The 18151-nt window shown below is 37.9% G+C and overlaps 1 protein-coding gene across 3 annotated transcripts in view; it reads right to left on the bottom strand.

The window, feature by feature from the left end:
• The window catches only part of SMARCC1 (SWI/SNF related BAF chromatin remodeling complex subunit C1), a 187673-nt gene that overhangs the window by 51530 nt on the left and 117992 nt on the right, over window positions 1-18151 (bottom strand). For all 3 annotated transcript variants that reach the window (XM_030845340.2, XM_070046656.1, XM_030845343.2), the window contains exon 22: window positions 264-319. In XM_030845340.2, coding sequence (XP_030701200.1) covers window positions 264-319 — 56 coding nt within the window. The remainder of the gene's footprint in view (window positions 1-263; window positions 320-18151) is intronic.

The raw sequence follows: 18151 nt of genomic DNA, 5'->3' as shown, positions 1-18151 counted from the left end.
AACTACAGAAACTATAGAAAACTATATAGAACTATACAAAACTATATAGAAACTATAGAACTATAGAAACTATATTCAGCAAAGAACAAAGAACTATATTCAGCAAAAACTTAAACCAGCAAAGCCCAAATGGCTGATAGAATCACTTATAGTCCTCTGAGAAGGACCCAAAAGATCAAAATAAACCCAAACTGTTATGCTGAGAAAGGTAGTGCTCTCTGGCTTGCCTGTTGTGAGAGAATTCAGACAGACTGATTTTTTACCTTTTCAGGCTGCTGACCATCAGTATCTGTTTCCATTTTTTCCTCTTCAGCTCCTTCTACAAGCAAAGCAATAAAAACAAGTAGTAGTACAATGTGGGGGAAAAGTAAAAGCTATTATAAAGCTGTGAAAGTGTCTGAAATACCACTACACACAGTAATACGGACAAATCTCACAACCATAAGGTTGACATAAAATAACACATACTTTATGATTGTACTAATTTAAAGTTCAAAAATAGATGAATGTAATCCGCAGTGTTAGAAATCAGGACAGCGGTTAACCAGGAAAGGGGTGGGTTCAAGAGTGGCTTTGGGTGCTGGTAATGATCTGTTTCTTGATCTTGGGGCTGCCTACATGACTGTGTTTAATTTGTGAAAATGCACTGAACTGCCCACTGAGGTTTTCATTTTTCTGTATGCATAAAAATTAAAGTTCAAAAACACCTTTTAAGTAAAAAAAGGCAAAAATAAAAATAATTTATTTTTAAAGATACTTAACAAGTTATATATTTTGAGTCAGTCAGATACTAGAGAAACAGTGCAGAGCTAGAGATTCACTGAACCTCAAGAGCATCACACTCTGGCTGGGGAGGACATAAGCCAACAAGCCCACTGTGTTTGCGTACAGATGAGACGCTGTGGGAAGCACAGAGGGTATGGCTATCTCAGTCAGGGAAGGATAATTGCGTGAGAATTTTTGAGGCAGACATGGCTGGGGGGTGGGGGGCGGGGGCAGTGGTAGTACTTGTATAGAGAAGGACATTTCAAGGAAAGGAGGCAAAAAACTCAAGGGAGTAGGGGAAATTTAAGTTGTGGTGAGACTAGAAAAGAGACAGAGATCAAAAAGAGGGAGATAATGCCGACAGGGGCTGTATAATGAAGAGAACTGAATGTTGTGCTAAGGAGGCCTTAAATACATCCTGTAGATAAAAAGTTAACAAAGACTTAAAAACAAAAACATGATACAATCAGATAAATACTTCTGGTTTTAGAACTTTATACATAAACAAATGTTTCAAACATAATGAGGGTTTGCTGTGGTTTTAAATAAAAACATTCAAATATCCTATAGCTTAAATTTTTATATTGTCCTCATAAATTATAAGGCTAATAGCATTTATACTCAATGAGAATATTTAAACATATTAAACAATGATGTTTAAAACTAACAGTGTTAAAGTTACTAAATAGAAAAATCTCTATTTTTCCAATTCTTAAGAATATAATAGGATCTTCTTGCTTCCAGAATTACGGCTGAATAGGAGCTCCAAAGGACATGATATTTTAAGACATCATGAATCTCATATCAGGTAGAAGAGCTTTTAAAGATCACCACCTTCCCCAAAATGCCCAAGGCCTACAGAACCAGAAGTGGGACCAGAGTGTGGAAGTAGTGGGACCAGGTTCTGATTATTTGGGAATTTGAAAGGGAATGGTTGCCTAGACATATTTGCTTCTAATACCTCACCATCAGGAAGTTGAGCCCATGGACTAGCCAGCTGCAGGGCAGGAAAGGAAGACTAGGATTCCTGCACAGAGAGCCAGCCACAAGGATGGCCAATGTGATCTCAAGCCAGTGGCAACCCCTGGCTACCTGAAAAAGCAGCAGAAGCATCCTCTGCAGACAGTTTTTCCAATTCCAATTTTAGCCAAAAAGACATCAGAGTAATAATCTCAACAAAGAGCAAACATCAAGAAAGAAAGCCACTAAGACTGAACAGAAACATTAATCAACAGATTCAGAACCTGAGGACCGCCAATATGAGATCTGTCAGACTCTCAATCTAGTGTAGCCATGGATGTAATATGTAGAGAATCATAAAGATCTCCCATCAACATGAGAGTATTACAGATGATCAGAAATTTAAAAAAACAAAACCCCAAAAGATAAAAATATTTCCTAGAAATGAAGTCAGGGTAAACAGATTAAACCAGGTGAAGAGAGAATTACAAAACTGTAAAACATATCTAAAGAAATGATCCATATATAGAACGGGACAATGGGGAATATGGAAACATGGAAAAAGATATGCCAGGCAAAACCGAATCCAAGGAATGGCGGTAGCCTTTTTGTGGTACTGTAAGTCAATAAAGGCATTAAGAATAGAGTATTATTAGAAGTAGACGGTAAAACATAATGATGAAAAAGGTTTAATTCACCAAAAAATTGTTAATTTTTTATACTTTTAGGAACCTAATAAGAGTGTCAAACTATATAAAGCAAAAACTGACCGAATGGCAAAATGAAAATGTACATCATAGTAGGGAATGTGAACAGACTTGTCTCAATTTAAGACATACAGTGGATGGTTCTAACATATACATGTAGAATTCTACACCTAACAATTAGAGAATATATACACATTAATTTCAAGCTTACATGGAACATTAAAAAATACTGATCACATCTTCCAGCGCGCGCGCACACACACACACACACACACAAATCAATAAAAAGTTTAATCCATTCTAAAACAAAGAAAACTGATCACATATTAAGCCATAAAGCTAGTTTTCACAAATTTCAAAAAGTCAATGGTATACAAACTAAGTTCTCTCACCACAATGCAATGAAATTAGAAGTTTAAAATATAAATTTCTCGGGCTTCCCTGGTGGCGCAGTGGTTGAGAGTCCGCCTGCCGATGCAGGGGACGCGGGTTCGCGCCCCGGTCTGGGAAGATCCCACATGCCGCGGAGCGGCTGGGCCCATGAGCCACGGCCGCTGGGCCTGCGCGTCCGGAGCCTGTGCTCCGCAACGGGAGAGGCCACAGCAGTGAGAGGCCCGCGTACCGAAAAAAAAAAAAAAAAAAAAAAAATTTCTCTGTGCTTGGAAATGTAATTTTGAGAATCAGTAAAAATAGCACTTAGGAGGAAATGTAAATGTGAAATAAGCCTTCTTATTTTTACATTAGAAAAGAAATAAAGGTTCAAAGTCTACAAGCTGTACATCTTTTTTAAGAAAATAGAAAAGAAAAACAGAATATAGGAGGTAGGGAGAAAAAAATTACAAGAGTAAAAAAAAAAATTAAAGAAATTTTAAAAATAGAGTTTAAATATATAACAGAATCCTATATCTCTTCCGTGACAGATCAAGAAAAGAGATGAGAGGCACAAATTAATAATATTAGGAATGGAAGAAAGGCCATAACTATTGATAAAAAAGCAAACGTCTGGGCTTCCCTGGTGGCGCAGTGGTTGAGAGTCCGCCTGCTGATGTAGGGGACACGGGTTCGTGCCCCAGTCCGGGAGGATCCCGCGTGCCGCGGAGCGGCTGGGCCCGTGAGCCATGGTCGCTGAGCCTGCGCGTCCGGAGCGAGAGGCCGCAGCGGTGAGAGGCCCGCGTACCGCAAAAAAAAAAAAAAAAAAAAAAAAAAAGCAAAGGTCAAAAAGGAAGTTGACAACAACCTACTGAAGAGGCAAAAATATTTGCAAATTATATAAACAGCTCATACTACTCAATATAAAAAAAAATCCAATTAGAAAATGGGCAGAAAACCTGAATAAACATTTCCCAAAGAAGACACACAGATGTCCAATAGGCACACGAAAAGATGCTCAAAGTTGCTAATCATCAGAGAAATGCAAATCAAAACCCTAATGAGGTATCACCTCACACCTTTCAAAATGGCTCTCGACAAAAAGACCACAAACAACACATGCTGGCAAGGATGTGGAGAAAAGAGAACCGTAGTACACAGTTGGCGGGAATGTAAATCAGTGCAGCCATTATGGAAAAACAGTATGGAGGTTCCTCAAAAAACTAAAAATAAAACTTCCATATGATCTAGCAGTTCCACTCCTGGGTATATATTCAAAGAAATGAAGACACTAATTCAAAAAGATATAAACAACCCAATGTTTGTAGCAGCAGTTACTTAACAGTGGCCAAGATATGGACACAACCTAAGTATACACCAAAGGATGAATGGATAAAGAAGATGTGGAATACACACACACACACACACACACACACACACACACACACACACACACAGAGGAATATTACTCAGCCATAAAAAACAATGAAATTTTGCCACGTGCAACAACATGGATGGACTTGGAGGGTACTATGCTTAGTGAAATAAATCAGACAAAGAAAGACAACTACTCTATGTTATCACTTATATGAGGAATATAAAAAATAAAACAAACTAACAAAACAGAAAGACTCACAGATATAGAGAATAAATTAGTGGTTACCAGTGAGGAGAGGGAAGGGGAGAGCGGCAAGACAAGGGTAGGGGATTAAGAGGTACAAACTATTAGGTATAAAATAAATAAGCAACAAGGACATATTTTATAGTACAGGGAATACAGCCAATATTTTATAATAAATGTAGTGTAAGCTATAAAAATATTGAATCACTATGTTGTACATCTGAAACTAATATAATATTGTAAATCAACTATATTTAATAAAAAAGTGTAAGTGACAAACTTCTGAAAAACTTTAGGCCAAATAAAATAGAAAAATTAGATTAAATGAACAAATTATTAGAAAATTTATTTACTAAACAGATTTGGGAAGAAAAAGAAGTATACTAACAGAAAAACTGAAATAGTTTTAAAAAAACAAAAACACCACAGGTTCAGATGTTTTTACTGGGGAATTCTATTTTTTTAAAAAATAAATTTAGTTATTTATTTTTGGCTGCATTGGGTCTTCGTTGCTGCGCGCAGCTTTCTCTAGTTACAGTGAGCAGGGGCTACTCTTCGTTGCTGTGCACGGGCTCTAGGCGTGCGGGCTTCAGCAGTTGTGGCTCACAGGCTCTAGAGCACAGGCTCAGTAGTTGTGGCTCACGGGCTTAGTTACTCCGCGGCATGTGGGATCTTCCTGGACCAGGGCTCAAACCCATGTTCCCTGCGTTGGCAGGCAGGTTCTTAACCACTGTGCCACCAGGGAAGCCCTCTACCAAACTTTTAGGGAAAAGATGATTATAATCTTCATAAACTTTTCCAGAGAACAGAGAAAAGGGAATACCTTCTAACTCATTCTATGAGGTCAGTATAACCTTGATTCACAAATCAGATACGGACAACAGATAAGGAATATTAGAGGACACTAGACTAAATCTCATTCATAATCACAAATGAAAAACTCCTAAACAAAATATCTAAAGACAGAAAACAGTAGTATATAAAAAAGGCAATACATTATGACAAAATAATATGACAGTAACAGAAGAGTGATATAACATTAATATGTCTATCAACTTATTTGCTCACACACATAAAAAGTAATAAAACTCAGTATCTTTCATGACAAGCTAGCTTTCATTACAAGGGCTAAAAGGAAAGTTCCTGTGCCCTCCAAAGATTGTTACTGATAATCCTACAATAAATGTCATTCTTCATGGAGAGATGCCTGTAGTATCCCCTTTAAAATCAAGAGCAAGACATGGATACCAGTATTACTACTTTCCTTTGATACTGCCACAGAAGTCTTGGTCTAGGTAGTCAATAAAGAAAAAGAAATTAAAAGAGGACTGGAAAGGAAAGAAGAAAATACTTATGATTTGCAGAGAATAAAACTATATACCTAGAAGAATCTGCAGAAAAGTTATTAGAAATAATGACAGCGTTACAAGGCAGTTACCTATAAAATTAACATGCAAAATCAACTGCGTTTCGATATGCTAACAAAAATCAATTCTAGATAAAGACACATTAAAAAAAAACTTGAATCATCTCCTAATCACAACACAAAAAGTGCCAACCATAAAACAGAAGACAAAACTCTATTAAAATCAAGGACGACTTTTCATTGAGATGACAAAAAGAACAAGTAATAAGAGAAAACACATGCAGCACAGCAACTAGAAGACTAGTACATCAGATTTATAAAGAAAAAAAATAAATACTATAGAAAAGTAAGTAAAAGACAAGAACAGTTATTTTACAGAATGACATATGACCAGTAAATTTAAGATACTCAAATTAGTTGTAAGAGAAATGTAATTTAAAACTATAAAAGAACATCATTTTACACCTGCTACATCAGCAGAGTCTAACACTAGGAAGGTGTTGGATCAAGTGTTACTGGTCAACTTTGGGAAAAAACTTGGAGTTTCCTAAAACAGTGCTGCTCATGTTCAAGGTTCAACGTTCCAAAGTGTTCAATGCTCTTTTCTCCTTTCCTTTATTAATAAATTTACTTCATGAAAAATTGACAACCGAATTAAAGAGAGCTTAGTGATGCATATTTCTTAACTCAGTGTGGCAACTGGTCCACACTTCAAGTAGCACTGCATCTAAGCAAAACCCTATATGTGTACACTGTGAGGCATGTACAAGATTGTATGTACATGCATGTTTGAAACAGAAAAACAGGAAACAACCCAAACTGTCTGTTCAACAATAAGAGAAGGGATAATTAAAATGAGTTATAATCACATACCAGAATATCTTACAGCAGTGGAAATAAATTAACTATGGTTACATGGATAATGCAACTTCACGAAAAAATACTGAAAATATAATACTGAGTTAAAAATAAAAGTTTTAGAAGTATAAATCTATCATACTTTCTAAAGCTTAAAAACAAACAAAATTATAACCAACATATATTAAGTACATCTTTGTGATTAAAAATTGCTTATGGGCTTCCCTGGTGGCACAGTGGTTAAGAATCCACCTGCCAATGCAGGGGACACGGGTTCGAGCCCTGGTCCAGGAAGATCCCACATGCCGCAGAGCAACTAAGCCCGCGCACCACAGCTACTTAGCCTGCGTTCTAAAGCCTGCGAGCCACAACTACTGAGCCCACGAACCACAACTACTGAGCCCGTGAGCCACAACTACTGAGCCCACATGCCACAACTACTGAGTCCACGTGCCACAACTACTGAGCTCATGTGCCTAGAGCCCATGCTCCGCAACAAGAGAAGCCACCGCAATGAGAAGCCCGCGCACTGCAACGAAGAGTAGCCCCTGCTCGCAGCAACTAGAGAAAGCCCGCACGCAGCAACAAAGACCCAACACAGCCAAAAAATAAATAAATAAAATAAATATTTTTTAAAAATTGCTTAAAACATAGTTGAACAATATTAAAAAATTCAGGATTCTTAGGGCTGGGAGTGGGAAGGTACAAAGATGAGGTAAGAGGGAAACAGAGAGAAATTACTGGTAATATTCTAATTAGTTCAGATGAAATATGTAACATGCCTTAAGACACATTAAAATATAACAATAAAATGACTTGAACAAAAAACCCAAATGCAGATGGAGTTTTTTTAAGCCCCCAAACCTCACAAGTTATTCTTTTTTTTTGAGAATCATACAGCAATCATAAATCATTGCTTTACAATGGTGTGTTAGTTTCTGCTTTATAACAAAGTGAATCAGCTATACATATACATATATCCCCATATCTCCTCCCTCCCACCCTCCCTATCCCACCCCTCTAAGTGGTCACAAAGCACTGAGCTGATCTCCCCTCACAAGTTACTCTTAATTGAATGTGCATTAGGCCACCTTTGCTGAGTCAACAATTACACACTGAGTAAGTATTATGTGGGAGAAATGCAGTATTTTTTTTAATAAAAATAATCTACATTTGAAATAACTAACCACAATCTACAGCTCTGCATTCTAAAAAGATAACACTCTCTATTGTAAGGCAAGCCAAATTTGATATCAACTCTTTAATTAGCTATGATTCCAAGATGAAGAGTTACATAATATTAATATCTATTCATATAATGATGGTGCAGTTAGAGACAGACCCTCTGTAAGGGGGAAAATCTCAGACTTTTAAGGAGATGTCTATTAACAGTTTAATTATGAGTTGTGTATTTCTCAAGATGCTACATGGAAGAGTATGTAAAGTGTCTTCTATCAACATTTTTTTAAAGCTGCTATCAGACATATTCTTGGGGAGAGACAGAGAGAGAAAGAGAGGGAGGGAAGGAGAGAGGGCGTGCGCACGCGTGATTGTCTTTGGTGTGAATTCTGATTAGAACTGTAAACCCTGAAGAGGTTGCAGCCGCTCACATATCCCTTAATGTCATATTTTTTTAATATTTATTTATTATTTATATGGTTGCACCGGGTCTTAGTTGCGGCAGGTGGGCTCCTTAACTGTGGCATACGGCATCTAGTTCCCTGACCATGGATCGAACCCGGGACCCCTGCAATGGGAGCGTGGAGTCTTAACCACTGTGCCACCAGGGAAGTCCCCTCCCTTAATGTCACCTTGTTGGTGCCAATAAATGAAATTCACAACTTAAATAAGAAACACATAACATAAACTAGTGAGCCACATGCCAAAGACAAAAAGAAAGAGAAAGCAAAACAAAAAGAAATCCTCTTACCAGGTAATTAATGCCTTGTCAGCCAGGGGAAAATACCAACATCACAGTTTACAATTAGCTCTTTAGGCTGTAGAACGGGTTGGTAAACATTTTCTGTAAAGGGTGAGATAGTAACTCTTTTCAGCTTTGCAGGCCCCACAGTCCTAGTTGCATCTACTCAACTCTGCCATAGTAGCACAAAATCAGCCACAAAAGCCGCTTGGAAATGAATGGGTGTGGCTGTGTTCCAATAAAACTTCATGAAAAAAAAAAAAAACTTCATGGACACTGAAATCTAAATGTTATATATTTTTGCATTTCACAAAATACTATTCTTTTGGTTTTATCCAAACATTTAAAAATGTAAAATCCATTCTCATATATTGTGGGCTAAATAAAAATAGTCGGCAACTTGGATTTGGCCCAAGAACCAAAATTTGCTAACCCCTGCTCTAGAAAAATAGGATGAGTTCGGGATACAGACTAAGTACGAATCCTGTCCCCACAATTTACCAGCTCAAGTGACCCTGGGCAAGCTCCTTAGTTGACAGCGGCTTCAGTTTGCTTATGTACAAAAGGAGAATAATTATTATTTCCTTCACAAGGGTAGTGCTAAGGATTAAATTAATTATTTCATGTAAAATGCAATAACTGTCTGGCTCATAGTGAGTGCTCAATGACAATTATTAATATTATCAGAAAGTTCAGTTGGCTGGACCCAGGCCCTATCTCTCTATTAACATGAGCGCTTTTCGTGGCCTTTGGCACTGCTTCAGGGAAAACAAAGGGCTCTCATTCTTCCCTGGACTGTCAAAGATCCTTCCCAATCCGGTTTGTTATCTGATTTACCCTCCCTATGTGATCTTTTCTGTAAAGGACCAGTTAGTTTTATAAAATGACCTGCCCATGTCCCATTCTCTTAAAATGTTACTAATGGGTCAGCGATACCTGATCGACAAGGGGTCAGCAAACGATGGCTGCTTTTGTAAATAAAATTTTATCACAACACAGCCGAGCTCATTTATTTAAGTATTGTCTATGGATGCTTTTGCACCACAAAGGCAGAACTGAGTAGCTGTGACAGAGGCCGTGTGGTCTGCAAAAGCCTAAAGTTTTTACCATTTGGCCCTTTATAGAAATAGTTTGCTAACCTCTGTGATAGAAAATTCATGCTAATATGATAGTCCTGCTTATGAACAAAGATACTCTGGAGATACTGTCGGACTCTCAAGGTCTCAACTTTAATGTTGGAAATTGAGGGACACTGGTGGTGAGACACGAAGGTGGCCTCATACGATCCCTGCCTCAAGGTTTTCATGTCCTTGTATGAACCCCTTCTCTTGAGTGTGAGTAGCATCTGTGATTTGTTTCTAGCCACAACAGAATACAGCAAAGGTGACAGGATGTTAGTTTATATAAGACCCTGTGCTGTTACTTGCTCTGGAGACTCTCCTTGCTGGCTTGATGAAGTAAGCTGCCATGCTGGGGGAGCCTAAATGGCAAAGAACCCTGGGTGGCCCTAGGAGCTGAGGGAAACTTCCAGCTGACAGCCAGCAAGAAATTGAGGCTTTCCGTTCTACAACTGGAAGTAAATGAATTCTGAGAACAGGAGTGACCTTGGAGGTGGATTCTTCAACAGATGAGAATGTAGTCCAGCCACCTTGATTGTAGCCTTTTGAGATCCTAAGCAGAGGACAAGTTAGCCTGTGCATAGACTGCTGACTCACAGAAACTATGAGATAATAAATATATCTTGTTTTAAGCCACTAATTTTGTGGTAATTTGTTATGCAGCAATAGATAACTACTATACCTCCTAAACTTTTGAATGAACCTCAACCAAGGGTGAGAAGCAAATTATCTAGCATCCATGATAACAATGTCTTCAGAGACTACAAATAGAAAATGGTCTCATCCACCAGACTGGTTGGTTTCTAGTCACCACCCCTTTCTCCTAGCTTCTGCAATGCAGTGTGCTTTTCAGTCTAGTAATAATATGGTTACCAAAACCAAAATGAGGAGCGAGAGAGAGAAACCATTCCCTAAAGAGTTGAGGGAACTGGAAAAGTTAGCTTTGAGGAGAGAATTAAATGCTTGCAAAATACCTGCCTTTAATAAAGTATGTTATGAATAAGTAATGACGCTTTTTAGAAAGAATTATGATTATTTGGTGAGAATACTCTCCATTTCCTACACATCATCTGTAAACTGCCAGCAGTTACTTCCTAAAACAGACAGAACCACGTTACTTCTACTCTCTGGAATCTTCTCAAAGTCTACAAGGTAAAAGCCCTTCAAAATCAGCTGCAAACCTACAAAGCTGCCCTTGGCCACAGTACCTGCTCCCCACAGACTTCTTTGTACTATTTTCAGAATATGCCACCTATGTTCATTCCTTCTTCCTTTTTCATTATTGTTTAAAAGGTCATGTCCTTGGTGCAGCCTTCCCTAACTGACCCAAGCATAAATAATCGTGTTTCCTCCACATATGCCTCTACCTATAGCTGTATTTCTTTTTTATAATGATATCCCCTCCCCCACCATAAATATTCTTCAAGGACAGGGTGATTATTTAATTCAGTGATTCACAAAGTGTGGTCTAGGTACCCTGAGGGTTCCCAAGGTCAAAACTATTTTCATAGCAACACAAAGATACTTGCCTTTTCACTCTCATCTCGCACAAGTGTGGCGTATGGCTTTCCAGAGGCTGCATGATGAAGTCAGCTATAGAAACGTGCACCTATGTATTATTTTTTAAAAGTTTCCCAGTACCAATTTTTTAACTTTTTAAAAAATTATTTGTTTGGTTTTTTTATATTTGGCTGTGTTAGGTCTTCATTGCTGTGCACACAGGCTTTCCCTAGTTGCAGTGAGCGGGGGCTACTCTTCGTTGCAGTGCGCATGCTTCTCACTGCGGTGGCTTCTCCTGTTGCGGAGCACGGGTTCTAGGCGCGTGGGCTTCAGTAGCTGTGGCTCACAGGCTCTAGAGCGCAGCCTCAGTAGTTGTGGCACACAGGCTTGGCTCCTTCGCGGCATGTGGGATCTTCCCGGGCCAGGGATGGAACCCATGTGCCCTGCACTGGCAGGCAGATTCTTAACCAGTGTGCCACCTGGGAAGCCCGCCCACTATCAATTTTTAATATAGTAAATGTCAACAGATATAATCCAAATAAACTGAAGAAGCATTTTGGGTTCCTTAATATTTTTAAAAAGTCAAAGAAGTCCTGAGACCAAAACATTTTAGAAATGTGAGTCCAATAATTTTTGTCTTCCTAGGGAAGGAGGGAATGATAGGAACTCATTCAACACTTCTGGGAGACTAATCATGTCATTCACTGTATTAAAGTTCAAACGTTCCATAAAGCTGGCAATATACAGTCTAACCAGGCTCGTGAGCCTTGTATCAAACTCTCTATAACCTAGCTCCAACCTACCTCTGTAAGCTGCTCTCTTTCTACATCCTTATTTGAACTATGTATTGTGGCCAACCTGGTTAACTTCCTGCCATTTAAACAACCTTCCATTTCCATCTCTGTGCCTTTGTTCACATCGTTCTACAGAATTGGATACTGTACTTGTTCCAATCAGTGACATTCTAAACCTCTTTTTTTAACATTCAGCTCAAATCCTACTTTCTTTGTGAAGTCTTCTTTAGCCTAAAATTACAAGTCCCATTGTGTTCATTCTTACAGCACTTCCTATCTACAGTCCTCCTTGAACAATTAATACTATATACTTCATTCTATCTCCAATCCTCCAACACTGAATTATTTTTCCATGTATATGTAACTCATCACAAAAAATAGCCCCAATTATTAGAGGGTATTTCGTGTGTCTTACATAACTGCCCCACAGCAAGAGAGCTACATCAAATAACTGATATAGTTATACCTGATTTGACCAAAAAAAAAAAAAAAAAAAAAAAGTCACCAAAGGTAGACAATTGTATTACATAAGGGAAGTCAATTTCTTCCTAAAAATTCTTATCCTACCATCTAATAAATATGATTCATTAGGCAAGTCACTTCAATCCTAGCTAGTCCTTAGAGGTTAAATGTCCTATTGTGAGCTGCTCAGAAGTCTGAATTTCTATTTCAATGCTTCTTGAAATAGATCTGAAAGAGCCCTTCAAATAAAACAGTGACAAAGAGAAGAGAGAAGCCCACTCCACATGACGTAGTCAAAGATCAAATACTGATCCACTTTTTCCTGAGGTTCACTAGCCTAGCATGTTTTCACACACTGGTGTTTTAGAACTGCCAGATTTTAAAGATGTCACGGGAATCCTCAGGGTGAGAAGAATGAGGCTATTTATATGCTGTGAATAGTATCTGAGGCAAGAATTGTAACAGTCACTTCTGGGCTTTATGTTCCTAGAAAGTGACCTTTTCAACATTATTATTATCAGGATGCTCTTCTTAATCTCCTGATGGACTCCAGACTAGTTCTTAACCTTCTTGAAAACTAGGAGTAATGAGTTGGGTTCTTCTACACAGAGCTGTGACAAATTATTCAAGATACACTCCTTGGAGTCCTGTATTCGATAAGGTGTTAATCCACTCACTGATATAGAAGAATCTTCTCTGAACGTTCTATTTGTGATTCAATTTCCCTAAAAGCATAGTCAATTATAAGGAAAAAGCATCAATGAACTTAATCTTTCAAATTCCTCTAAACCAGAATTAAGATACAGACAGTAAATCTACTCAGTAGCAAAAATAAATAAATAAAATAAAACCAATAATTGAGGCTAGGAAATACAAATGGAGGGTACAATAATAAGTATCTGACAGACTCTTGACAGGTTCTTAAATATACATATACATTCCAACTCTCTGGGGGAAGGGCTGATGACCTAAAAGGGGCTGAGAGTCATTCTGTTATGATTTTTATTTAGGAAAATGTTCTTATTCTTAGGAGACACATGCTGAATTATTTAGGGGGTACAAAGAATCATGATGTCTACAACTTACTTTGAAATAATTCACCAAAATCATAATAAAATAAAAATTATTTATTAGATTCCTAGATAGGTAAAAATGGCAAAATTGAACCTAACTGGTAGGCATACAAGATTTCACTGTGCTATCCTATCAACATTTCAGTATGTTTGGCTACAAGTAAACAGGTTATCAGAAAGGCTATTTTGTTTCGTCTCCAGGTCAAATTAAAAAAAAAAATTAATGAAGCTCTTTAATAAAAGGCTTAGTGATAAAATTTTTAAAAATCTTTAATATTCAAATATATTACGTACGTTATTTGAAAAATAAATCAAATTTAACAATTCCTAGATGGGGTCTATTCTCAACCTAGTAGAATGAAACTTAAAAACATAGGTCAGACCCTGACACTCTTCTGCTCAAACCCCTCATTTGGCTCCACCTCAGAGTAAACATTAAAATGTTACAATGGCCCACAAGGCCCCTCATAATCTCCCTTGACCTCCTCTACCCTGCAATTCAGCTACCTGCCCATGATTCTCCTTGCTATTCCTCAACTATGCCAGGCAGCTCCTGTCCAGCGGCCTGTATACTGGCTGCTCCCAATGCTTGGAACCCTCTGACCTTAGATGTCTACACAGTTCCCCCTTCCTTGCCTTCCACTTACATCTTTGCTCAAATGCCACTTTCTTGGTGAGACATGCATTCCCTGACCATTTAAAACTGCAATTCCCCACACTTCACTCTTATTGACAGGTCCCTGCTCTATTTTCACCATGCCACTTACCAGCCAACACACTCTTTCTACATATTTACATTTAATTTATACATTCTAAGTTTTACATATTAGACGCCTGTCCATCTTCCACCTATAAAATATAAAGTCCACAAGGGCAGGAATTTTGGTTGGCTTTGTTTACCAGTACCCTAGCACCTAGAACACAATGAGACGCCATGATAACACAATATATTTACAGTCTTATTTATCTCTCAGTTAAAAGGGGAAAAAAAGTTTAGCTTAAAACTGATATCCCATGGGTTCGTGCCCCGGTCCGGGAAGATCCCACATGCCGACATGCCGTGGAGAGGCTGGGCCCATGAGCCATGGCCGCTGAGCCTGTGCGTCCGGAGCCTGTGCTCCGCAATGGGAGAGGCCACAACAGTGAGAGGCCCGCGTACCGCAAAAAAAACACAAAAAACAAAAAACAACTGATATCCTGTCTAAGAATGGTTATGTGGTATGGGCTCATACACTGAATTTTGCTGTGAGTTTCTCAGCACTTAATCTTGTATAGATGAAACAGCCACAGTCACTCTTGCCTGTCTCTTTACGCAGAGCCTAGGTTTTCAGGGGGGCCGGGTCTTTTCCTATTGCATTTGTCATAGTATATAACGTAATACATACAATGGAGCTATTAGACCTTTAATGATCCTTGTTCAATGAATGAAAAATACACAAACATTCCTACATATTTTACTTCTGTCAGCATGCTACAGGGAAGAGAGGTTGAGCTTTGGGGTCAGAGACATTTAGGTTCAAATTTTACCCCATTCTTAACAAGCATGCCAATGTAACCTGCCAACACCTTAGTTTCCTTGCTTCTACTGAATAACAATGCCACTTTCTCCAAAGGGTTGTCCTGAAAAGAACCTTAAATGACGAAACAGAAAACCCCTATATAATGTGTGACAAACATGGGGATTGAGAAAGAAATGTTGGTTTCCGATGACTTCTAAGCAATGTTTAAAACTTCTCTTCATTTCTTTGGTCTTAACTTCTCTCACCTTCCCCTATAACTGAAAGCAAATAAAATCTCATAATATTTTTAGGTTAAACAAAAAAGGTCTCAAATAGCAGTATTATTTTTTCGATTCCTAGAATGGTCTCTGGTCAAACAAAAAACAATACAAACTTAGAGAAATCAGTAGATACTAATCAATGATTACAGTGTTAAAAGACGCTTAAACTAAAGAAACTCCTGGGACTTCCCTGGTGGTGCAGTGGTTAAGAATCTGCCTGCCAATGCAGGGGACATGGGTTCGAGCCCTTGTCCGGGAAGATCCCACATGCCGTGGAGCAACTAAGCTGAGCACCATTAACTATGGAGCCTGCACTCTAGAGCCTGTGAGCCACAACTACTGAGCCCACATGTTGCAACTACTGAAGCCCGCGCACCTAGAGCCCATGCTCCACAACAAGAGAAGCCACTGCAATGAGAAGCCCGCACACCGCAACAAAGAGTAGCCCCTGCTTGCCGCAACTAGAGAAAGCCCATGCACAGCAATGAAGACCCAATGCGGCCAAAGATTTAAAAAAAAAAAAAAGCAGCACCAGCATTAGAAAACAATTCATTAAAAAAAAAAGAAACTCCTTTTGATAACACTTACTTCCCTAAATAATTCCCATGAGAAGTCTCCTAATAAATGAAAAATAAGGTGTTTCAGACCTAGTGTTCACCTATCTTAACTAACTTTTATTTCACCAAATACTTCCCCCCAAATCCACAATAAAAAGTTAGATAGGCTAACGAGAGAAATCCAGTCTTGTATTTCGTAAGGAAACTTATTTATTTTTTCCCATATTATCATTTTACCATCATTAATACATAAAAGTTACTAGTGTAACCGTAAATTAAGTATCACAATAAAAAGTATGATTAATCTACCACCCAGGCAGAATATTACCTTGATAAGGAAACCTACATCATTCTATCTCAAATCTGTGTGCTATGTAATAAGGCACTATTTTGTTATATAAAGTGTAAGTTTAAATGTAAATTTGATACTTCCTTTCTTTGAACTCTGAACTTGTAATGTGGTTCAGAAAGATAGGAGATATACTATTGACTCCCCACTACAACTTTGCTGAGCCAGTTCTACAGGGAGCACCATTTGTTGTTTCCTAATTTATTCTATTAGTCACAGCCCAATATAAATCACTTTAACTGTAATAGGCCAGCATTAGTTATAGAATTCTGTCTACAACTCATTTAGAAATATTCATATTAGCCTGGTATTTTCCTTAACCCTTATTAAATGGTAAAAGGACCCAAATTCTATTGCTGTAACTAGTGAGTATACACTGCACTTCAGAAAGGTTTACCTGATAGGCCACCTCCAGGTCCTACGAATGAAGTTTACTGTTCATGCCATTCAAAGAATCACCCTTTGTAGTCTCCAGTGCTTCCTGCAGCAGTCTGATCCAAGCTTTACAAATCATACATTCACTAATGAATCAGGAAAATCTAGCCCCACAGGACTAAGGTTGTTAGATTTTTTTTTTTTTTTGGTCCTCTTTTAAATCCCACTCAACTAGAAATGGCCAACTTCTCAACCTGTTTCTTAACCACTAATACTTTATGGTATCATCTACCAAAATTTTTAAAACAGATTTACATGTAAAACCATGTCCCGGATTTTGCAGAGTACAGAAACTTCTTTGAATGAAATAAGAAGGCTTTGCCAACCCTTTTCAATTCCATGACCACAGGGAACCAAAAGACCCTACAAATGAACCAAAAACACACAAAAAAAGTTGAGGAAAGTAAGACCTTTCCCAGGCATTCAATAGACCCAGGTTTTCCTGGCGTGAGCTGGGCACTGCCTCATGGTGCAGAATCAACAAAGAGCAACAGAAATGTGGCTTGGTTTGCTAATTTCAGTCTCCATCTAAAGAAAGGAAAATAAGTGAGTTTTCAAACTAAGAAATACTGTGGATACTGTAAATTACTTTTTAACTCAAAGCCTTGGTACTCTGGATTAGTAACCAATATCAAGAACAGTTAGGTCAATAATTTGTTCTGAAGACTAGAGTGAGAACTTTGATTAATCTGAAAATGTTTCCATTATCTGCAAAATGAAACTGCTAGATTGACACTTTCAAGAAAGTAGAGAAAACAACAGGGGTAGGCCCTATGCAAACTCATGGAAACTCTAACATTTTAGGCTAGAACAGACCTTACTGGTACCTACTCAAACCACCTAGAATAGAGCACCAGGAGTTCAGATGGTATCATCTGTGGCATACTGGCTGACAATTTAAATTTTTACTTCATATTATCTTTATCCTATAAGAATAAATGAAAAAGACAAAATCACTGCAGCTGAAGCATAGGTTGTATAAATTTCATACAACTGATACAAAGTCATAACTATTAGGCAAGATGACAGCAATAAATCTTTAGCTTGAATTATTTTTCAGAAATTGTTTCATGATGAATGAAAAAAATTAATGAACAACGTAAGAAACGTTGGAAATACACTACTGATAATTATATATAAAACAGTATTTTTACTGTATTTTAGTGTGAAAATTACCCTCTTATATACGAACACTTCCTGTTTGAGAAGTCAAGTACTGTTTATGAAGCTACTTTATTAAAATTCTACTCCTCTTCAAGATCAATCAAACAAAAACAGATAGAAGTCCTTATTAGCAAAAATATCATTTGTCCAATATCACAGACTGGCATAGCTAAATGACACATTATAGAGAGTATCTAACCATCTCTTATTACAGATGAGAAAACTCAGAGGTAATGAACTCAGAGCTTTTCCATGAAAACACAGCAACCAAAAGACAGCTGGAGTGGTATGTTGACATCAGATAAAACAAACTTTTAAACAAAAAATGTTACAAGAGAAAAAGGTATTATAT

This window comes from Globicephala melas, chromosome 11 (assembly GCF_963455315.2).
Source record: "Globicephala melas chromosome 11, mGloMel1.2, whole genome shotgun sequence".
Lineage (NCBI taxonomy): Eukaryota > Metazoa > Chordata > Mammalia > Artiodactyla > Delphinidae > Globicephala > Globicephala melas.
Note: the sequence above shows the minus strand (reverse complement) of the source record. Positions and strands in the feature narration are given on the sequence as shown.